Consider the following 25,645-nt stretch of genomic DNA (forward strand, 5'->3'; position numbering starts at 1 on the left):
AGTAAGAGTTTGTCATCGTAGAACACCCTGCTGTCTTTATTTCCATTACAGATACCATTCCCTCTCTTTTTCTCTTCCTTACCTCATCCTAACTCCTCTCTGGTGCTGTCGTAAGCCATTTTTAATCCTTAGTGAGAATTGGACATCTATACTTTCTCTAATTCTCACTTTGGACAAAGAACTGTTGACTACAGTGTGTGTGTGAGTGTGTGTACACAGTATATGTATATATACATATACATATACATATACATATACATATACATATACATATACATATACAGTACATACAGTACATACAGTACATACAGTACATACATACATACATATCACACACGCAGTATATGCTGTATATTCCCCACAGATTTATTTGATAGCATTTTGCACATACCGGTACAATAATCTTCCTTTGTTTGGGCAGCTGACTGTGATATGTCATGCCTGGTTTATACTTAGTTGCGAGCCGGTGTCGCACACCAAATATAGCAGATATACAAGCTCACACAATACATTGCGTTGTAAGCAACACATACTGTATATACAGTAAATATAAATCATGAGACCTCGGAAACTTTGCTTCTTTCCCCCAGCCACTCAGGTTGGCAGCCCTGTGAGTGAGTGTGTGCATGAGTCATTCTGAACAACGGCTAATGTAAATGAGATGGCTTGTGCGGAGGGAAGGGCGGGGGCTGGCCTTCCAAACCACGTGCCCGCACGTACACAACAGGACGGGGTACAGTACACATGGGCTGTGTTGTAGCTCAGCGACGTGGAAAAAGAGCTTCATGCTAATGGTAGTCTAAATTTATCTTTTCCGTCACATACTGTACATCCTCCACATCCACACACACACACACTCTCTCGCACGCAGATGCATGTACAGTTGTACACACAACTTCAGGTCCGAAATTAACACCAGCCAAGCACCAACTGTGGCTACATCTTTTATGTTTCAGAAGATACTTTGGTGGGGGATTTTGTTTTTGCAACACAATAAGTTTAAGTGCTGAAAAACAATGCTGAGTGTTTGTTCAGTAACAGGGGTCTCCCTGTCTCTCCAGCTTTGCAATCTGCTCTGACCACTGTTTCAGAGCAAATTGTCACCAGTCACCACCATAATGTTATTATGCAGATCAACTGTATGTATGATACGTGACATAGAAAGGCTATGTACACACATTTTATTTCATAGCCGGTAAAAAAATCTAAAAACAAACGACAACCTAGGAACTTGTGTCTCAGGATCCACACAGGAACGGCGTGGCTCCAATGTGGATCTTGGACTTTGTGACCAACCTGTGTCATCCATGTCGGACCAGGTCGTCTATCAGTGACGTATGACTCCAGATTTGGGGCGAGGTTTCAGCACGAGCACAGCAGCCCCTTTGACTTCCATTGTAACATTTTCAGTTAAATATTGTTAAAAGTATAAAACACGTGAAATTCTGTGGCCTGCTGGCATTAATTAAAGGGGGAAAAAATGCTTTTAAGAAGTGAAAATAGCCGATCTACAAGCTCACAACACGTCGCATCGACGTGTTGTGAGCTTGTAAATCGGCTATTTTCACTAGTTTGGGTCTCGGGAAGACATCAAAATGTCACCTTTTGTGTCTCGAGCTAAAAAGTTTGGGAACCACTGCCATAGAGCCTCGGGCTGCAATCGGACCCATGCCAGCTGCAGGAAGGACAGCCCTATATATGTGGTATGCGCTCTTGCCAGGTGAGCTGCCGCGCTGAGCTACGATATATTTGACTTGAAAGCTAAATAGGTTAATTCCGGGACCCACCAGTCGCTGTGGTTAGTTTGTTTGGGGCCTGAAAAGGGGGTGTAGTGTTGCTTCTTCCAAAGGGAACACCTCAGGCCGCCCTGGGTGCTAAAGCTGAGCCATGTGAGCCATGTGATGCGACGGTACGGAGCAGCTCAGTGCTGTTTATGATGACGAGTAATAGAACCATGGGAGTTAGGTGTGTGTGTGTGTGTGTTTGCGGTACTATTTCTGTCAGAGGGGCACAAGGGAAAGAACAAAGTAATGGTCCCACGGGAAAAGCTACGCAGTGAGCCAACGCAGTCAGACCAGGGAGCAGAGCAGGTTAGACTCCACCAGCCAGTTTTACCCAGATGAATATCAGTCTCTCGTAGGCCCCTGGGAATAACTTCCATTACTGCATTTTATAGCCCCGCCTCCTGGCTTCACAGTTTCTCAGAGAGAGAGAGAGGGAGAGAGAGGGAGAGAGGCCAGCAGTACCTGTGTTTGCTGATAAATGCTTTGGGGGAAGTTTTACATGGCAATGCAAGCACTTCACGATGCATGCAGACTCAGAGCCTTTAAAAATGTGTCTATCAATGTCACAACCACTGCGCCTAAAGTACTGTACGATAAACTAAGGACAATGAAGTAGACAAACAGGGAAACGTCTGTAATGCCTCGAATGGACTGAATCCATTGTGTGTGTTACATTGACACACTGTTGTATCGCACTACTGCATGTAAATATTTAATACGTTACTGTACTTCTATTTATGAACTATTTCTTATACCATGACTGATTTGGTAAATGCAAATGGCTCTGCATTTATATAGCGTTAGGGTTTTCTGTCCATTCAAAGTGGTTTACAATGTATTTCACATTCATCCATAAACACACACACATAGCAACAACACAGATACACTCACACTGTCACACTTGCACACTGAGGCGGAGGTAACCATACAAGGCACCAACCTGCTCATCGGGAGCAATTAGGGGTTTAGTGTCTTGCTCAAAGACACTTTGACACGCAGTCCCCTGAGCCACTGCTGCCCCAACACAAGTACACTTATCAGGCTGATAAAGCCAGCAAATATCATTAGACTCAATATACTGTATGTGCCTTTCTAGGCTGGCGAATTCCCAAAGGACCTGTAGGAGGAAAAGTTTGAGAGAAGAAAGGGGAAAAAAGAGGGGAAACTATGATGAGCATTGAAAGTACTGCTCTAACCTGGAGGGGCAGTGCTACCTTCTTGACTCAGTGTGCACGCGAACACACACACACACACACACACACACACACAGATACGTGTACACACAGTGATTTTCTCTCCTGTGGGTTAGGTGCCCCATAATGAGCTTCAGGAAGCGGGCTTATCTCCGTCTCCCACTGCATCCACAATGACTTCCTCCTCTCGCTCGCTGTGTGTGTGTGAGAGAGAGAGAAACCATAGCACCTCCTTCAAGCCCAGCCGAGCCTGGCAGACACTGGAACTCCATAGCTTAATGCCCACCAGCGCTAATCGCTAGCTGGCGCCTGCTACACGCTATCACATCTGCAGGGTGTCTGTCTCCCTCTTCCACTCACACACCAACACACATGTAAACACACACGCACGCACGCACGCACGCACGCGCGCGCACACACACACACGTCCTAGATACGTGTGACAGTGCTACGTGATAGCTCAGGCATTTTCCTCATCTGCGGAATCTTTTGAAGGAAGGAGATAAGTGGCTACAGAGGGAGTGCGAGAGGACCCAGTCTTTTCTTGAGTGGATTGTGTGATGGAGCTCAGATGAACAGCCTCAGATGAACACTCATGCTCTCTGGGTATCTCAGAAACCGTTCACACAGTCTAAATCAGTGGTTCTCAACCTGTGGGCCAGGACCAACTGGTGCGCCGCGAGGGTATGTGGGTCCCCAAATAATTGGTGAAACACTAAGATTTTAATAATGGTAGACATAGTTATTAACATAGTTATTATTAATACTAATATTAAAAAGTGATCCCGATGTTCTCTTCACTTATAGCCCGGAGGCTTATTCTCCGCAATTGGAAATCAGATAAACCACCAACGTTTACGAGTTGGTTCAAGGATGTGCTGTCCTTTACTCCATTAGAAAAGCTCAGGTACAACAGATACAAGTCTCGCCGAAAATTTATAAAGGCCTGGTCCCCTTTTATTGAATTCACCCTTACTGTCTTTTCCTACAACTACTGGAAGTGATACTGTATTTTGACTCACTAAGTGTTTTCATTTTGTTCCTGTTTACTGTGGTTTCTAGAAATACTGGTCACTTCTCTAACTGTACTTGGATGTGTGGTACCCTATATTTGCCAAATTCATTGCTAACTGTCTGGTCTGGATACGCTAAACCCCCTTAAGCTTATTAGGAATTTTTCTTTTTAATTTTAATTTCATTTATTTTGTCTATTTTGTTTTCAACTCGAACTTCAATTATTTACTGCTCTCGTATTTTATTTTATTCTCCCCCATTTATAAATGTTGTTTTATTGTTGTAATTTTATTTTTTGTGAGGGAACCGGGGAGGGTGGGGTATATGTGGGGTTGTATGTCCTAATAACTGAAAATACCATAAATAAAGTTGTAAAAAAAAATAAAGTGATCCCGATGAATAAGAACTTATACTACGTTAGTTCCATTAATCCAAGGTGGAACACAATAAACGGGCTCAACATGACAAAATAAACATGCTCTGAAAATGCAGGTGGCCCTCCCCCTGACCACTGCTGTGTTAAGTGGTCGGAGTGGTGGCCGTAGCTGCATTGGGAACTCCTTATATGGTTATGGCTGAGTCGTAGTGACATAAGCATGACGACGTCGTCCGTCCGCCCACCAGTCGGTCCTCCCTTAAGCCAATTTTAAGATAAGTATAATTTAGCCCCAGACTCAATGTTGCGAATCACATTTTTTATTTTCCAGAATGGAATCTTTTTTGGCCGAGTCACAGATAATCATCCTCCTCCTATAGTGGAACATGGCTTCTTCTCTATCGCAGGCTACCGTATGCATCTCCTGCAAGCCGCTTTGCAGGAGAAAAATAAACAATGCACTATATACTGTACTGTTGGGTAAGGTCTACTTTGGAGTGAATAAATAATGGACGAGGGACATGTATCTATTATTAATGAGGAAACATTCTGGCACATGAGTTTGTTGCAAAAACATTTATTAAAAATTTGCTGTGGAGTCCGTTTAGACTTCTTGTGAAAATTGTGGAGGAGAAAACAAAGGTTGTGATTGCGCGAGAGTCTCATAGCCTTCAATACACATTAAAATCCTCTGTTCATTTATCCATTTGTAGAAATGTAGCCAAATAGAAATGTTGCCAAATAGATACATATAATATCAGCGTAGGAAAACACCAATCTGGGATTTTCCCTTCCATCTCGGATATAATGATTAAATCGCCAATCAGAACAAGCCCAGTAGGAAAACTCATACAAGTATGAAGAACACATCACCATTATGGATAAAATCTGAGTAATAAAAAGTTTTATGCAGTCAGTACAGTGGACTTTACATTTGTATTTATCACAGTCCCTGTAACATCCAACATTAGGAAAGGAATTTACCTGTATCAATAAAATATTTTTAAATGTTTTATTAATTTGTGTTTTTGAGAATCAATACAGTTTACAGTATCACAAAACATAGTATGGTGATACTCAAGTGTATCGATAATTTCTTATACCCCTAGGCTATTATACATAATTTGTCACAGTTTGTCACCACTTCTGCATATGAACAGAGGGGATACAGCTGGGCACTTAAGTGTGAAACAGCCCAAAACAACAACACCCATTACATAAGTCCCTGTGGATGAGCTGTCTGCTTGATGCTTCAGAGCACAACGAGCAGCATCTATTCATACCTAATATTGACAAGAAGTGCATGCCCAGGGCTCCAGATGACACTCGAGTGTAACATGGAGACTTTAAATAAATCAAATCACTTATGTCGCCCCTCCTCTGATGCAATTAGCTCTCAAACCGCCAGCCTCATTCAAATGAAGCAGACACCCAGCACGAGGTCGTGAGAGGTACCCCACGTTGGAGCACGTGCGTGTATACCATAACCACAAGTCAGTAATGCTACAGTTGCAAGAGTAGTAAGATCTATGTGTTTTTCTTTAACCCTTTCAGACCGAGAACGCATCTCTGTCATTTTAAGATTTATTTGGGCTATTCAAAAATAGCAGATCTACAAGCTCATAGTGCGGCACTCGGTATTTTTTTTAAAATCGTGAAAATGTGTGCACATCACTGAATATGTTTTTCCGTAGCGAACATTTTTAACTCTGTTACAACTTCTGGGGGGTCCTGACTCCCTGGAACAAAATATTTTGAGATGGGGGTCCGCGGCCAAAATTCATATAATTTTGGGGGTCCTTGACATGAAAAAGTTTGAGAACCACTGATTATAGCAACATATTTTCTTCTTCTTTTTTCAAAAAACTATTTTACGATTTAGAAGACATTTGTAGGATCCCCAGAAGCAAAGATTTGAGTTAAAAATGTTTGCTTTAAAAAAATATATATTTTCAAAGATGTGCTCAAATTGTTCTGGGAGAAGAAAGCAATATTTATGGTGGATTGTTCAATGAAGCAAAGTGAGGTAGAGGATGGCGGTCAGCCCTAGAACACTGTGGTCGTAGCAGGGGAAGCGTATAAGTATGCTCTGAATCCCTATACAGTTGTCTGAGTGACTATGCATAATTATGATTGCACGCACGTGAGCATACCTAAGTATCCGTATATGTATCATGTGCCTCGGTGTGCTCGTGTGTACGCATGCACGTATCGCTGTTGCCTGTTTGTGCACGTGCACGTGCACAGCCACACACCATGCACTATTTCTGTTGTCAGGAGCAAAATGACAACAGCCTTAATTACTTTCTGTTCAGATGTGGCCTGGTTCATTAATCAACTGTGTTTTCTCTGTGCCAGTCAGGCAGTCAGTCAGTCAGGACAGCTCCAGGGCAGCTGAGATCTCAGATAAACCTGCCAGTAATCAACAGGTCCAGTTACAAAAGCAAGCTATTTCACAGTTGAACAGAATGATTTCCCACGCATCTCATCAATGCCAAAGGATTCTCTTTGAAAAAAATAGGCCTCAGATAATATTTCAACAGCTATCTTCTTGCTGATCGAATATTGATGAGTTTATTTGTAGTCGAGAGACGTGATAAAAGAGATTTTGATGGTACAGTATGGCCAAAAAAAGGAAGTGTTTTTTTCAGTAAACCAAAGCTGTCCATTTTCACTTTCGACATTGCATCAGCTACACCTCTGAGTTCAACTTTTCAAAGTTCATAATAATAAGTTGCACCACAGTACTGTATATGAATAACTCAGTCTGAATAAACAAAGGAACTACTTCAACGTGTTGATCGATTTCATATTCTGCTATAAACAGCAACTGAAATTCACTGCAATCATCAAAGTAAATGGGCTGTGTCAATGAGATGAATACAAAATGAAAAGGTTCACCGTGGAAGGCTGCCGTTAGACCCAACATAAATGTTTCATGCAGCTATACAGCTGCTGCCACTGTTTTGGTGCAAATCTATTCTAGTCTCCAATTTTGTAAAATGGAAGAATGATTATTTTTCATACTGGATTGAAAAAAAAGGACATTACAACAGTCCTTGTATCCTCTGTCTGGTTAAACGCTTCAAAGGAGCCAATTCACCATACAAATTTGTCCAGTCATAGACCGATGGCAATGCTTGCGCTTAATGCAGCTCTGCTTCTCCCAAACATTGGCTCCTGCCTTGAACAATACCATTCGCCTATCACACCCTTCCAGGCGGTTACAAGGAATTCTTTCCCTACAAAGCTATGTGCAATATCTAGGGAGGGGCTGGTTTCAATCTGTTAGCACTCTCAGCCTTCATTCCGAACACAAAAGCGATAGGTCCAGATGACACAACCAGTCTTCCACTCTTAATAAGTAGCTAGATACTTACAAATGTTTATTTCTAAATTCGATTTTGAAATTCATACTGTACACTGGACACTTTGTTGTATGCACTGAATATGCATACACAAACACTTTTATTTGCGTACACACTGACTGAAGACAAGGCAAATGGCTGCAAGTATATTCATTCAGCAATTCTTGAAGGCTAAAGAATCTCAGCAGTGTCATGTCAACTTAATTGTGAGGTTGAATTTGTCCAGTTGTTGCTGTAGCTGTTTCTTTCAGAGATAACAAACTCCGACTGAGAGAGTGCGGCGAGTTTACAACCGCGTGGCTCAACGTCACAGTAGTCCCAACATTTCACGCCAAAGATGTTTTCTGACAACAGTGGATATGTGCAGTCAAAGCAGTAAGAATGTCACCAAATGTGAACGAAGTATGTTAACCCATGAAGACCTGAGGCGGATTCTACAAATGTCTTTTAAATCCTAACAGTTTTCTGTAAAACGTATGTTGCTATGGCAGTGGTTCAATCCGGTTTCCTGCGCAAGTGCTGACATTTTTACCATTTAGCTGATAGAGCCTGCCTGCTTGCTCAGTGGATAAATTGAATATGGACCATCAGGTCAAAATTTGTGTAAGATCCTGTGTCTAGGTGGGACACGACCTTTGACATCCAAATGTCTCAATAGAAGAGCAGGGAGACAAAATACAACCACCCCAATTGTATTATATTTGTATAATATTGTATGAACATACTCTACCATACAGATTGGACAAATTTACATTTTATTCATAAAAAAAAAGACAACATGGTGCCGCTTTAACTTAAAAAATATTCGGGAAAATATCAAGATAGGATTGTATTCACTTTGGCAAACATGAAAAAGGTCAAGTTCATCATTCATTACTCTATTAATCGTGTTTAATCAACGGCAAAAATTAAATAGTTAATGCGGATGTGAGATCCAAGAGGGGTGGAAGAGGGTTAGGTGAGCATGTATAGATGAAAGGAAGTGACTTTATGGGAGGTATGGTGCTGCTCCTGAAGAAGATAAGAAGATAAGATAAGAGCTTTATTGATCCCGCTGGGGAAATTCAGGTGCCAAAGACAGTACAACAGTTAAAAACAGATTACAGGGCAAGGGGAGAAGTACTGTAGATAGATACAGCATGACGGAGAGACATCCCTGAACTTCTGCTAGGACGGAGCTCCAATTAAGAAATGATAGTAGGCTATCGTTTTACTAGGTGTCTTTCAACCATGTCATTTGGTCTCCGTTGGATTAATCTCTGGGTTAAGTCTATGATGAAGTGTGCAATGTCCAGCCAGCCAGCCAGCCAGGAAATCAAGTCAGTCAGTTGGCCTGCCAGTAGTTCGTAGACTCCACTGAGTGCAGCTTACACAGCACTCAAAGCGTGAAATGACATCCACACACAGCATGAAATGACATCCAGAGCTGTGGGTCATGTAAACACTATTTGAAGTGGAGGTTTGCAGGTGAAGGGAGAAAGCAGAGGAGGCCTATTACACCTATTACAAGCCAGTGAGGACAAAGAGGCTGTACTCCAGGCAAATTGACAGCTTGACTCACACACTATCAAGCAGAAAACAATGGGAAGCAGGCCTTTCTGTTTGATTACCGGTACTGTAAGCCTACTTCCATCTGATTGGTTTAATGTAACCTTACCTCAGTCACCACCTCAGGAGGTACAGTAGAGTGGCCGTTTGAGAACTGGAAGGTTCCCGGTTAGATCCCTGGCTTTGTGTTGAAGTGTCTGAGCAAGACACTGAACCCCTTGAACTGCTTCCGATGAGGGTGGTAACTTGCATGGTTGCTTCCAGCTTCGATGCATGAATGTGTGTGTATGAATGGTTGAATGTGGGAATTTAACACGCATTGAAAAACGTGTTGGATAAAGCTATAGAAAAGCAGACCATTTAGCCATAATACCTTAAGGTGATTTGCAGACAAAAAGCTGTTAAAATACATTCAGTTTAGTTCATATATGCATTAATATGGCATATGTGCATACCGTATCACCGGCATCAAAATAGAATGCATTTATACGGCTGTAATGGATTATCTCATTTGAAATACATTTAATATATTGGTGTGAACAAGGCCTTTATGAAACTGATAGCTCTCGTCCTTGCTTATGATTAGCTGAGCAGGGTTTGAATCCGCTCTGTACGTGTGCACACCTGTGACTGCATGTATTACTGTGCCAAACAAATTGTTTCAAAATATATGTGAATTTCTGATAGTATTTTAGGTGAAAAATAGGCCATGCAGTTGCTCAATATTTATTCACTTCACATTTACAATGGCATGTTCACAAAAGGGGGACAATATTCACCATTGGGGGCATTCCATTCATTTGCATAGCAACTTCCTTCCTTGCAAGCTGTGCAAGCAGTGTGGGACTGGTTTCTTGTAGAAATCAGTTGTGAACTGAAATTGTTATTAAAACTGTTTTAATGAGGATATGTCTAAGATACCTATTTCTCATGTTGGCAGGCATAACCGTTTTATAAAAGCAATAAGCCATGCAGGATTGTGAGGCTGTGATTTTTAGAACAGCTAAGGGGGGTTTAGGCATTCTGCTCCATGTTCTGCCTAACAACACCCCTCAGCTGTTCTAAAATCACTGCAAACCACGACCGCTTGGGGCTTAATTACTTTATTATAAAACAGCAGGATGAATTTGTGACTTGGATCGCTAATGCTGTGGTGACTTAGTTTCGATCGATCTTTTTTTTGCTTTGTTTTCCTCTACACACTGCCATCCCTTCTCTTCCATTTTTCAACAGTTGCATCTCCAGAGCACCTCACTGCTTTGTCTTAAACTGGCTCCTACTGTACTCATTAATTAGGCTATCTACATAAGTCCTGAGTGAGGTCACACCCTGAACAGTACTAGTACTACATCCATCCTATCCTACAGTTAGAATAGACAAAGCGCACGGCCGTACGCCGTTTATCCATTCCACTCCTAATGGCACACCAGTAGTGCATTTGGCTCCAAACTTTGCACAAATATATGCATGCCTTGGAAAATCCAATAAACTACCTTACATGCTTTCAACTTTGGCGGCCCACTGCGCATGTGTCAAACCCCTACAGCCACATAATTCTGCACGAGTCTGCAACAAGTGGACAGGAGAAGCCCTATTTGATTTCTTACACAAATAAATCATGCCACGGATAGTCAACACTCAACACATTAGCTCTCTCATTACTAGGCTTATATGTGCGACACTGCTATCCAATATGTGTCCTGTCCTGTCGCGTCCCGCAATGCATAGGCAGGTAACACAATCGGATGAGTAACCATTTGCAGTGTAACAGTGTACCATTTCCATGGCTGTGACAAAAAAAAGTATACTGAACTCACATTTTTGTGCTATACCAGAACCATGGACATACAGGACAAGAAAACATATGCAAACATGTAGCTGGCAAGGGCTTCAGACCCAGTTAAAGATATAATGGGAAACCGTTCTGCAAGCCTGTGTGGCTTGTTATAGCAATACTTGCCATTGAGTGTGAACTGGCTAAACAAATGTACTTTAAATACAGTAGCCTATAATAGAATATGGCTTTATAAGAGGCAACATCTGGTAACAGGATATGTGGGCACCAAGTGGGCACCTCTGTTAAATTGGCCATTTCCCCCCCAAAATGTTAAAAAATAAAATATTTTGAAAATGTTTTTAAGTAAAGTGTACATGATTAGAAAATGCTTTAACATTTGACAATTAAGGTCTAATATCTATACAATTGCTACAAAACTTTCATTTTGGGGCATAAACAAGACGTTGAAGGATAAAATTAAGTTGGATAATGACCGATAATGACCGTGCATGTTCACACATCATACATACTTTACATTACTTGAGACCATTTTTCAAATATTTTATCTTAACATTTTGGACAAAATAGCCAATTTTACATCGAGGTGCCCAGATATCCCTAGTGCCCACCTATCCTGTATCCTGTGTGTCTATGTGTGCGTGCGTGTGTGCGTGGCTGTAAACATGCAATAGCATAGGCTATATGGATAATCGCACTGATTATTAATATATACCTGATGTAATGGTAGCTAGCCTACCAGCTACCGTTAGCTCAATCGTCTCCTCATCTCTGCTCATTGTCATACAACTCAAAAATGACAGTTGGGCCCTGCCATATATACTGCCATATATACAAACAAATACATGACCATTGTAGGTGGGTGGGTGGGGTAACTGGAACAGTGGGGCCCTGACAACAGTGCCCACCATTTTTTCTTATACTGTATGTATTTATTTTTGATTTTATATTTGATTTTATATGTACATTTGTTTTACAAATGAGGGGCCAAATACATATAATATTTCCACCCCCTTAATTACAGTACATTTAAGGTCCACTATTTCTACACATCCTTTATTATATTAAAATTGGCTAATGGGAGGGCGGGCAGGCCACGTCACTCTGACATAACCATAAACAAACCCGCAGCTCTAGTTAGGAGAACAAACGAGGCTTTCCTGCTTGTGGTTGCAGCCCATGGGTGTGTGTGTGTGTGTGTGTGTGTGTGTGTGTGTTCACTGTCATTAAACATGCAGTACTGTAAACGGATAGTTGTGGGTTCTCAGATTGATCCCTACACACTTTCACTCACTGTTCATTGTTCACATGATCTTTATACAAAGACAGTTGGCTATTGTACTCCCTGCGCTGCAAAATTCTGTGTGTTAAAATTCCACTCTGGAAATACATGTTTAGATGAACCTATTAAGACCAGGAAAGCCTATACGTTGTTATACCTTTTTAAAACCGGGAAAGCATCCGTGTCATTTTAGATGTCGCTATGTATATAGAAACAGGAATTGTTAAAAAAAAATTGAATAAAAAAAAACATATTTTCTGAAAACTTTTTTTTAATCGGCCTCGGGTCTAAACCCATTACAACCGGGAAAGCATCTGCGGCATCTGCGTAATTTTAGCAATTCTTTAACTTTTTTAACCCATTAAGACCTGAAGCCGATTCTACATGTCTCCTAAATCTCAACAGTATTCTGAAAAACGTATATTTCTATATCGGTGGTGCTCAATCTTTTTCATGTCAAGGACCCCCAAAATTATATGTATTTGGCCGCGGACCCCCATCAAAATATTTTGTTCCAGGGACCCCCAGAAGCAACGATTTGAGTTAAAAATGTTCGCTTAAAAAATATATTATGTTCAAAGATTTGCACACATTTTCATGATTTTTCAAAAATAGCAGATATACAAGCTCGTAGCGCGGCACTCGGTGCCGCGCTATGAGCTTGTATATCTGCTATTTTTGAATAGCCTAAAGTGTAAAATGCTTTTTAGCTCAAATCTAAAAATGACACAGTTCCAGGTCTTAATGGGTTAAGGAAGCCGGGTGGGGATCTCTGTTGCTGCTACATTAGTTAATCCTACAGGTTGGTCAGGGCACCTGTTCAGCAGGCTGTTGAACTGACAGGGATGCAGTGTGGTCCTCCACATGCGTTGCGTCCTCCTCGCTGTCAGGTGAAATGAAGTGACTGGTGACATCACGTGTTTTGGAGGAGGAGACACATGGTTGTCTGCAGACCCTTCCAAGACCAACCAGTAAGGGTCAGCAGTGACAAAAAAATGGGAATTTGCATCTCAACTTAAATTGGGAGGAAAATATATTAAATAAAAGAAGAAAATTGTAATTTAAGCATTTTGTTGGACCTTGCAGGCTCTGAAGTCGAATGTCGTTCTGCTCGTCTAGACCTCTTGGCCCTGTAGTCAATCGTAGGCGTGTGTGTGTGTGTGTGTGTGTGTGTGCTTGCCTGTAAGGAACAGTAGGCCAGGGAGAGAAATGGATGAATAGCTTTTAAGTGTATGTGTGCATGCGCTGCTGCATGTGCACACGAGTGTGATTTCACAATTATGAATTACTAGGCACAGGGGTCTGATGGATCCTTGACACTGAGACGCATCGGCCATCACCCCTTAGATGTCTCTTCTTATTGGCCGGACACACAGATGAGATGACACAAACAAGCTCTGAAACACACACGCACACGCACACGCACACGCACACGCACACACACCACACCCCTACACGATCGGCCCATTGGATAACTGTGCTCTCCAGAAAGGCTCATGACCTTGGCTTGTACGGAGCAGGCATTTAAAGCTTAACCGCCTGGAATCAAACCATTATATGGGTGATAGGTTTTGAAATCCTAACTGACGCTGACATACTGTACATTGGCTTTGCCGTTTGCAGGTCTGGTCCGTGCAGATATACGGAAGCGGTCTAGTGCGCTCCAATCGATAAAAATAGTAAATGCACCCTTAAGTCCTTCTAAAACAATTAAGCCTACTCTATACAATCCTGTAGACGGACTCTTTTGGAAAAATGAACACAAATGACCAGATGCAGTTCTGGAGTGGACGGGCTCTAGTCAGGACCTGCGCGCTGAACAGTGAATAGAAACCAGGCTATCCGCAGGCAAGATGCAAAGTTACATTACAGAAGGAGAGGGTAGGATGCACTGCAGTCTCACCATATGGACTGAGCATACAGTCCTGGTAATCAAAGAGAGAGCCACACGCTTCCCATTGTTTTCGGTTTACTAGGGCGAGTCAAGCTGTCTATTGCCTGGATTAAAGACTCTTTGTCCCCACTGGCTTAGGTGACATTAGGTGATGAAAGAAAGAAAAAAGAAAAAATCTCTAAAACAGCCACTGACTCTCTAACCCAGCTATTCCTGGACCTATCTGACTAAAATGTTTCACCTAAAAGTGAGCTCTTCTGTAAAAGTACAGCGATAGAATTATCGTCATCTGCTGTGTGAGGGAGTGCAGTGTGTAACAATGGTTTCAGATCATAAAGAGCCCACGCCCAGTATCAGGAATACACTTATCAGTCAGGCACACTTGTGTAATCTTGGATTTTTAATGATTCACAGAGGAGAGCGTGAAGAGAGATGACATGTCTTATCAATCAGTTTTACAATATTATGGCTTCTTAATTGGTGAAATATGAGATAATACTGTACAGTAGGTGAGAGGTGCATGTGCAGTACTGTGTGGGCTGGGCACGTGTGTTTGTAGTCTACACTACTGTAAGGAAATACTTCACATTGACATTGTGTAACGAACCCTTCTGTATGACAAATTGCACACCTCATGCAACATGACTTGCAGAACATCATCTTAACGGGGAATGAAACGTAGGCTATTGGAGATAGCATGATCGATTGATCGAATGCCTACAGCTTGCAGCACATAAGATGGCCATGCTTAGGGTTAATAAAGTGTTTGTACATGTCTGACCCCGGGGCAATAAAATACCCACTATGTGAATTTTTTACCCACTAAAATCCACATAATGTAATTTCATGTGCTTGTTCTAACACGGGGTCAGGGAGGAAATATGCAACCTGTCGATCAGTCCCATAATGTAGGGGATGTGATGGCTGGCTTGAACGTTCTGGCAATTGTCCAACTACCTCTGGTACACACAGATGAATTGTGTGATTGGCTCCTGAAACGTGAATCATGTTATTTAGTGTTAATGTAAACGGTTAAGTTGGAATCTCTAATCCGAATGATTTCAATCAGATTATTGTCCAAATGGAACCTGTGGTTCTGGAGACATGGAGACATAAATCTAAATCTTAACAGCTCTGTTTCTTACTGGCCTGCTATGTTTTCAATCTGGTGTAGTTTTCAACCTGAACTAGAAAACAAATTACTAGATCAGCGTAGGGTTTATTCCCCTTTAAAGAGAAACGTTATCGATTTTCAACCTAAATCCAGTTGTTCTGATATGAGGAGATTATTTAACCTGTGTGTCTATCCTGTGCTTTTCTCCTTGCTCTTCCTCTATCTCTCTTTATCTTCCTCTCTTGTCACAAAAAGAAACTACAAATGATGCATAAAAAAATTAATGTGACAACGTGTATTCAGATTTTCTGATTCCGATATCCATTATGTATGCCTGATTCACCAGGTGACGTGAAACAACATGTTTGACGTCAACATTTCGTGGAGATTTTGCCATACTGAGTTGATCTCCTCACATCAAAACAACAGGATTGAAGTTGGAAAAACGGTGAAGTTTAACTTTCCATCTAACTTCCCCTAGTCAATATAAATCTTGATACAATTAATTGATAAATTATTATAATTTAGACCCATTTGATCCTGCAGGGGAAAGTTCAGTTTGCAGCTTCACCCAGCTGATTAAGGTTAAGTGTCTTGCTCAGGGACACCACCTCGACACAGCGCCGGGGCCGCGAATCGAACCTTGCAGGGACCTTCTGTTTCCCCAGGCGTCCATTCAGCTGTGGCCGCCCCCCCCCGGGCACATACAGTAATAGCAGCTCTGTCCCTCTACAAAATGTTCACAAATGTACTGAAACATCATCTGGCCTCTTGTGTTTGTGTGCAGGTGAATTTCGTGGTGTGCCAGCTGTTTGCCCTGCTGACGGCGGTGTGGTTCCGGCTCTACCTGCACCCCAGTAAGACCAGTCCCTTCATCAGACATGTGGTGGCCACTCTGCTGGGCTTCTACCTGGCTCTCTTCTGCTTCGGCTGGTGAGTGGCTCGTTCTCTTTGCTCTGTCGCTCCCTGTGAGTCTGTCCGTCAGTCTGGGGCCGCAACTATCGCTCATTTTCTTAGCGATTATTCAATCAATTAGTTTTTCGAATAATCGAGAAGTACCTTTTGTTCATTAATTTGTTGAATTTTTTATGTATCTGATCGTTTTTTTATAGTGTAAAATAACAAATCTACAAGCTCACAATGTGCCGCGATGCGACGAGTTGTGGCGCGTTGTGAGCTTGTAAATGGGCTGTTTTAGCTATTTACTTTCAATGTAAAAATAATTCCCCCCCCAAAATCGAAAAATGTTTGTCAAATTGATTGATTATTTTTATAATCGATTAGTTCCGTTGCACTTCTACTTGAATCCCTAGTTTCTTCCATCTTCCTACACTGTAATATCCTGAGTGTTAATTTAACTCTTGAGAGTGTACTCTCAGAGTTAAAGGAAAACTTTCAACTTTCAATCCAGACTCTAAAGTACTGTGTGGAGAGAGTTGTAAGCAGCAACTTTTCCGCACCTTTCAACCGACTGATGTCCCGACTTCATTCGGCTGCCAGTCTGTAGTATTCTGGTTGATGTGGGGACGGCTTTAAACCCAATGGTCTCGGATATTTCATAAAGCCTCAATCTGCAATTTCTTCAACCGGTTGACTGAATGTAGAGCATAGGTGTAGTAGAATGATATTACCTAAACATCATAATTCTATATATTGTGTTAATTGTTTAGGAAACACAGCCTTAATGTGGGGGGTTCCTTTCACGCTGTTTCACAAATCACAGATTGGGACTTGGCCGAACAAAGGTTTTCAGTCGAGATTTGTTTTTTGCTTTAATCCCTGCGTCAGTCATTTATGACATCAGTACAGTATGACAGCGGCACAAACGCTACACTTAGATTGGCCAATCTGCAAAGCAGATTGAAAGATAGACACACAGACACACAGAGATTTGTGTATTTTCCAAGTATGATAGAGGTATTTTAATGAACAGGGTTAAATTCAATATATGAAATATGGAAAATATAAATATAAACGTTGCATCTCTCAGCAGTCTGCAGATAAATATTTCCACATAAATATTTCCACAATATTTCCATCTCTCTAACATTCTGTTACTTCCCTTCTAACCATTTTGTTATTCAGAAGTCTGATATCGGTTAAAAATGAATGAAGGTGCTTTGTTATATTGTGTAATAGAGGGGAAGTTCCGAGAAAATAAAACATTATTGTAACACGTAGGCTGTATTGAGCCACACCTTCTAGTCATACCACACAGCTGCTGCTGTGTTGTTTTATGCTAAGAGTTATATTTCATTTATTTATTTTAGAAATCTATTTGAAAGAAGCACATTGAAGCGAGCTGTGGAAACGCACGCACACACGCACACACGCACGTACACACACACGCACTTACACCTTTACTCGGCACTAGCCACTTCGTACTACTGTACCAAAGAAAATAATGCTGCTACTTATTCATCCTGTGGATGACTTATTACATAGCCTATTATTACTTGCACATTCATTTTCTCATTAATTGCACTACATTTGTTTTATTACAGTTAACTGTATGTGCCTTGTTACTGCTCCCCTAATCTCTCAAGAACAGATTCTGCTCTGCGTTGGAATCTGTCGGGGAGGTTCGTCATAACGAGTGCGCATTCAGATCAGGAGGCAGGCCGCGCTTTACCCAATCACATGTAGTGGGCGGGATTCACATGTCCGTCGATCTTTCCCCCTCGAAACAAACCGAAACTAATTTAACAATAGCGTCCGCGGAGCAGACAAAACCACGGAAATATATTCACATTTTAACTTACTCTTTCATCATAGAAACAAGTGGGCTTATAACCAAAACGATCCATGTTCTCTGGGAGAAGTGGTGTTAGTGTTCCGTGTAGAAATATTGTTAGTGGGAATGAAAACATAGTCGCACCAACCGGAAGTCATGCGCTGAAGGCGCATCACAAACACCGGTTTCCTTGTGCTCTGGTGTTACGTTATCGTCCGCCCAGAGCCAACAGACATAGAACAAACAGCAGAGGGCGCTGTTTTTCATTTTCAGTTGGCGATGGGTTCCCAGATTGCTGCTCCCCAGACCCCCGGTTTAACGTGCAATTACAGTAGTTCAATTCTTAGGACCTTTTCTTTTGTATCCTTTGTCCTTGTATTTTTGATATTTTTTGTTGTTTTGTATTTGTATACTATTTGCCCACAATGTAGTCTGATAGAAACTGTATTTTGATCCTCTGTGTCCTCTACATATGGCAGAATTTGAAAATAAAGTTGAGTTCTCCTTGATAGATAGAACTACTTAAGTCCTGTGTATTTAGACGTATGGCAAATAGCAAAAATAGCCCAGTACATGCTCACAACCTTGTAGATGTGCTATTTTTGAAACAATATAAATCAATGAAAATGTGCCCAAAAAAAGGCAAGGGTTAATGTGGTTAACGACTAATATTATATCTCCAGTGAAGAAAAATGTAAACAGTCTATTTCTGTCTTTGATGGACCTTCTGACCTCAAATAAGTATTTTTAGTCTCTAGCTGTGCTGGTCTCTCTCTGTCTCACATGCTTCCAACTCTATTGTCTTTTCTTTTACTGTTCTCTCCACCTCTGCGCTCACCACCATCTGTCTCCCAGTACCAACCCCCCCCCCCCTCTGTCTCCTTTCCTCACCTCTCCCTCTCCCTCGCCCTGTCATCTTCTACCTTAACCTCACTCATCCTTGCCAAGGTAAATGGATCGATAGTGGCGGGTAATTGATATCCAATTAGAAAGCTATTGCTCTGTAATAGACAACTTGCTATACGTCTGGCAGAATGCCTCCATAAGTGCCTCTCACCCCCGTGTGTGTGTGTGTGTGTGTATATGTGTGTGTGTGTGTGTGTGTGTGTGAAGAAGCAGGCCAAAGAAACGTTAGCCAGCCAGTCAACCTGCTAGTGGGAAAATGCTAAGCTAAGTGAAATGCTACCTGGCCAGATCAGAGGCCGCTCTATCTGAACTCCATCGTACGTCATGGCTCAGCTGAAGTTGGCTGCGTGCGGTCAGATCATATTATTTGTTGTGGCTGGCGGTGTTGGCATTTTTGTATCCCCGACACCATAGTGTCACAACGTCTAGCTGAAGCATTTTACTATACAGCGGAGAGTGGATGTTAACCCTTTCAGACCGAGAACGCATCTGTGTCATTTTAAGATTTCTTTGGCTTTTCAAAAATAGCAGATATACAAGCTCATTGAGAAAATCTTTGAATATGTATATTTTTCAAAGTGAACGTTTGTAACTCAAATCTTTGTTTCTGGGGGATTCTACAAATGTCTTCTACATCCTAACAGTTAAAGGGATTGTAGGCGATTCAGAGATAAACAAAGAAAAAAACTCCAGCAGTTCGTTTCCCCGACCACCAGGGGGTGACGCAAGGAGGACTTCCATAGAGTTAAGGGGACTTCTAAACTTTATTCGGATACAATTCGCGGAACTGCCCGCCCCTGCCGGTTCTAACCGAAAGTAAAAAGTTCACACGGACACGGACGCGCACGGATGCGCACATGCGTGCGTTAATTTACGGCCCGACACCAACATAAACAGTAGGGATATACGGATTTCAGAAAGAGGACTGTGTTTCAATGCAGGAAAACACCCCAGCATCATTATATAGTGGCTGATAGAGGGGAAAAAATGCAAAATATATATATGGAGATATTTTTCAAATTTAGGCTTAATGTTGCCAACAATCCCTTTAAAAAAAACATATATATATATATATATATATATATGTCGCTATAACAAGCGAAATTATATGAATTTTGGCCGCGGACTCCCATCTCAAAAATATTTTGTTCCAGGGACCCCCAAGAAGTGTTTTGCTATGGAAAAAAATAGATATTCAAAGATTTGCACACATTTTCACGATTTTTCAATCAAATATCTACAAGCTCATAGCGCGGCACTCGGTGCAGCACTATGTTTTTGAATAGCCAAAGAAATCTTAAAATGACACAGATGCGTCCTCGGTCTGAAAGGGTTAAGAGCACATGGTTTGAACTTCATTTAGCCAACTGGATGGTGCTAATCAGTCTTAAGGCAAACCCCATTCCCCTAATGAGAAACACTATTTATCCCCTCCATTTTACCAAGGCATGTAAACCTCTTTGTTTAATTGGACTTCAGAATCGATGTGCAAACTTAATGTCCACACAAGTGGCCCAGTGGATTTTTATCTGCTACAGTAACTTACGCAGTATGATGAGCCCATATAAATACTTGGAGCGGACAACATTTCACAGAGCCAGCATATGGTATTTATTGTACTTGGCTGAGCTGTTCCTGGCCGGGTGTTTTTTTTTACACCACACCCTGCTATGTAAATTACACAGCAACTGCGGGAATGAAAAAGCAAATCTTATCAGTTAAATTAGAGATTGAGCGTGAGCAATGTTAAAGGTAGGGTAAGTGATATTTTTTGGTTAAAACAAAAAGTATTTTGTTAAAAGGTTAAAGCACTATATTCTGATAGTAATCATTGCTATAGAGTGTTTGTTCAGTAACAGGAGTCTCCCTGTCTCTCCGGCTCTTTAATAAACAGAAAAAACTTTTTCCGGTAGGTGTCAAAATCTCAGCCAATCAGGAGAAAGTACCCATTTTTAAGCTTCATTTTTATAGTGTTCCAGTTCCAATTTTGCCTGCTCATTTCTTAGTGTCATCACTTCCAATTTCACTTGTTTAATCTATATCCTGATTGAGTTCTCTATCCTGATTGGATAAAATTAGAAATGAAACTGAAACTGAAACGAAAATGCATTTTCTGTTTTATAAAGAGCTGGAGAGACAAGGAGACTCCTTTTACTGAACAAACACTCTATAGCAATGAGTACTATCAGAATATAGAGCTATTTAACACTTATTTTAACCAAAGAAAATCACTTACCCTACCTTTTAATGTCAGGGAAGCACTACTACAGTACCGTACTACTGTATATTGAGCCAAAAGGCATTTGTCGGTGGAAATTGTTACATAATGGTCACTTGGTATCATGCAGCGGTGCATGTGCAAAGGCATACATGCAAGCATGGATGCCCATACATACAGTACACGTGCTGCATGCGTGTACATAGTTGTATACAAATTACACACGTGCACCGGCTGCAGCCGTAGGGAGGGGGGGGGGGCTGTCTGGCAGAGGCACCGCACATGGCTGGCTTATTTTAGGATGTCTCATGGTTCCATGTTATGCATACCGAGGCTTACACACACACAGTAACACAAACGTATACATAGTAAAATCCTCCCGCGTTCATGTATCCACACTTGCAACTCGGAGAGGTTGCATTTTCCAACTTCACGTTCAGGATTTTACTCGACTGTGTATTTTTCTACGTGTCATTAGAGAAACCAGATGTTGTTTAAACATCTCTATATTCAGAGGTCATTTCAGCTTCACCGCACATGCAAACAAACAGCACTTTTCCATTGCAGCTTCAAGGTGAATTAAAGGTCGCAGCATGGTACTACTCTACTGTATTCCTTCGTATGACAATGTAAATGGCAGCGCATGCTCCCGTCTCCTCCCTGTCTAGCCCCTCTGCTCTCTCTCTCTCGCTCTCTCTCACTCACTCACTCACTCACTCACTCACTCACTCTCACTCTCTCACACACTCTGTTGCATTATTAACACTTCAGCTGCCATTGGCTTGCCCGCCCCATATCCCCACTGTCCTCCTCCTCCTCTCCTCTCTTGCCCACTCTGCTTGCTAACACAGTATGGCACCTTCCCTCCTGGAGGGTTTGATGTCAGACCATCACACACTGGGCCCTTCAAAGACCCATCTGGATTCTGGAAGCTGCTTACCCCTGCTGCACAAGAGATTGTGTGTGTGTGTGTGTGTGTGTTCGTGTCAGGGCAGGGGGGGTCATCTGAGAGTCAGTGCTTGATCGTGCCACGCCTCAGGGTGCAAATGCACGTAAAAGCATCCGTACGAACAATACACACACACACACACACACACACACACACACACACACACACACACAGTGGTGGAAAGTAACTAAGTACTTAAGTACTGTACTTTAGTACAATTTTGAGATATTTGTACTTAACTTGAGTATTTCCAATTTCCAATACTTTTACTTCTACTCCACTACATTTCAGAGGCAAATATTGTACTTTTACTCCACTACATTTATTTGAAAACTTTAGCTACTAGTTACTTTGCAGATATAAATTATGATATTATAAAACATACATTAACCACTTTAGCCCTATTTTATACATAGGCTATTTTCAAACATTTTAGTACTTTTACTTTTGGTACTTTAAGTACATTTTGATACAAATACCTTTGTACTTTTACTCAAGTAAATTTTTAATTCTAGACTTTTACTTGTAACAGAGTATTTCTATATTGCAATATTGATACTTTTACTTAAGTAAAATATCAGATTACTTTTTCCACCACTGCGCGCGCACACACACGCACACACACACACACGCATACTGTACCTAGCTAGCCCTTGCTGTCGGGAGGATTCGGTATGTGGAATCTCAGCCTATATTAAGCGTTGTGATGGTAATGTGTCTGTGAGGGTGAGGTCAGGTCACACTATATATCCCGTGAGTGACAATGACACATTACTGATGGTAACAAACATCGAACATGACATGGCTTGATCGCATGACTGGGGGGTTTCCAAAGCTCCTTCCTAATCCTGCTTCCTCATGACATGATGGAGATGATGGATGAGTGGTGTGTGTGTGTGTGTGTGTGTGTGTGTGTGTGTGCGCGTGTGGGGGTGGAGTAGGACGGAGAACAAATGAGGTGTCTCATCTAAAAATGAATTCCACCATTTTGAGAAATATGACAGTTTATGAGTTATGACAGCGCTGCAGTAAAACACCTGCCTGGCATGCAAGTGACATTTTTTATTGACGTTATTATTAGCTTCATATTGAGCATACATACAGTATTGTTTATTTCCAGAATCTGATGTTAATTGTGGAATTAAAGAGTATGTTTTTTTCCCCCTCTTTTCTTTAAGAAGAATGAGCATTATATAAAAAATGTTCATGTGTTTGGGAATGCAAGGCAAGTTTATTTGCATAGCTCATTTCAGCACTCCAACGTGCTTAAAGACACAAGCATTAAGACGCTATTATAAAAGGAAATTTGAATACAAATGCAACCTTTATTTATACTCTGTCGTACAACAGTGTCGCGCACCAAAAATGTGAGCACAAGCTCACAGCATGTCCCATTACGACGACACATTGCGAGCTTGTAATTGTAAAAGCTGCAATTTTCTCTGCGCAACACCATCATACGATGAAGTATAAATCCTCAGGCTTAATGGTAAATGTGTCTGTAAGGTGTGAGTGTGTCAGGAACATACCATTGCTGTCGGGTGTAAACCTTGTATGTCCAAAACTGTTAATCTTCAGGATTCCAATTGAAAAATAGCCGATCTACAAGCTCAAAACGCGCCGCGATGTGACGCTTTTTGAGTTTTATGGATCGGCTATTTTTGCTACTTAAGTGTGACATTGTAGTATGACGAAGTAGGGCATTAATTTACGCAGGAAGCTAAAGAGTTAAAATATGCCGATAAGAGGTTTCTGCCCGACAGCAACGATTTGAACAGAGTTCTACAGTGTTAAGCGACAAAGCGAGACGATGAGATACTAAAACCCCAAATCTGTGTCCGTCTGCAGGTACGCCCTCCATTTCCTGGTCCAGAGCGGTCTCTCCTACAGCATCATGGTGTTCGCCGGCCTGGAGCACATGCACAAGTAAGAACAACATGCAACTACTTTAAAGGGATAGTTCACCCCCAAAATGACCTTTTTTCTATGGATTAGTCACCCCATGGAGACTTGAATTCATCGATATTGTTTTGTCTCCTACTGGAACCACTGCCTACCGGTCCGCTGGTCATCAAATTATTGGCTTAGGAATGCGACAAAAAACTAAAAAATATCCATGAATTCAAGTCTCCATGGGGTGACTAATCAACAGAAAAGAAGTATATTTTTTGGGTGAACTATCCCTTTAACCCAATAAAACCCATATACAAGCTCATAGCACGTCACTTCGTGCCGCGCTATGAGCTTGTAGATCTGCTATTTTAGAATGTTTTTGACAAATCTTTCGATATACGTTTTTTTTAAAGGTATTTTTACTCAAATCCTTGCTCCTGGGGGTCCTTGGAACAAAATATTTTCAGATGGGGTCGGCGGCCAAATACATATCATTTTGGGGGTCTTTGACATGACAAGGTTTGAGCACCACTGATATAGGAACACACGTTTCTCAGAAAACTGTTAGGATTTAGGAGACATTTGTAGAATCGGCCTCAGGTCTTAATGGGTTAAAAAGTTTTGTTGATTTCTTCCTGAGACAGGTTTTCAGGCCTGATGGTGGCTACCTAAAAAGAAAAAGGGGGGCCTGATGTGCAACCACACGGCAGATCTATGTTGGAGTCACACAATATTTCACTGGTTCCTAGTACACAGCAACATCCTGAGTGGTAATTGAAATCTGCAGGTGTAAATATAAACCCCATAAGGGTATGATGTCTGATTAATACGTGGTTGCACCTCGTGTCGTGCTACAAAGTATAAATCAGGCTTAAAGTATAATAATAATAACTATAGAAAGGTGTGCTCAGCAGAGCGCAAACCTCCGCCAGGAGGCGTTCCCTGGTAATAATAGTGATGTGCTGTACGTGTGCACTTAAATACCTACAGCCATGAATGTGTTAACGCAGCATTCAAGGGTGCTTGACTTTGAGCAAACATAGGGGAGCAAACTTTTGGGTTGATGTCTGCTCTAAAAAAAAAGTCTCAAGCCAATGTCATGCAATTCTACAAGGTTTCAACCTTAGACATAGAAACGTACAATACCGTGTATCTATGGGACCAACAATAACTGCAACCAATATGAGTCATTATGTAATACAGTCATGCTTGAAATATGTGGACCCTTTTGCAATAGTGTTTTTACAATATAGCATTTTTTTGTCTGCTTATACTACTGTTTTTGTTTATTTATGTATAAAAAAGTACTCAATTACTGAACATGGCATTTTTCAAAGGTTGAATCTTTCCTGCGCTGCTCTCATATTGCATTTGATCTTTTCTGGCTTTTCGTCCTTGCGCTTGTGCGACCGACACACACACTTGCGTCTTGCAATCCTCTGAAGATCAAGCTGGTCTGGTCTTTCCTGGTGTATGTGAACCACGATATCCTTCCTCTAAAAAATGGTCCAGATCTGTCGCTCCAACATTACCATTCGTTAACTGAGCGCAGTGAGACGCCCGTCTCACAGTCGCAT

General features: G+C 41.5%; 1 protein-coding gene across 1 annotated transcript in view; it reads left to right on the top strand.

The window, feature by feature from the left end:
* mboat2a (membrane bound O-acyltransferase domain containing 2a) overlaps positions 1-25,645 on the top strand; it is an 82,582-nt gene that overhangs the window by 16,036 nt on the left and 40,901 nt on the right. The window contains exons 2-3 of the mRNA XM_080413724.1: positions 16,156-16,301; positions 24,024-24,101. Coding sequence (XP_080269850.1) covers positions 16,156-16,301; positions 24,024-24,101 — 224 coding nt within the window. The remainder of the gene's footprint in view (positions 1-16,155; positions 16,302-24,023; positions 24,102-25,645) is intronic.

This window comes from Gymnoscopelus braueri, assembly GCF_963280865.1.
Source record: "Gymnoscopelus braueri genome assembly, chromosome: 19".
Classification (NCBI taxonomy): Eukaryota; Metazoa; Chordata; class Actinopteri; order Myctophiformes; family Myctophidae; genus Gymnoscopelus; species Gymnoscopelus braueri.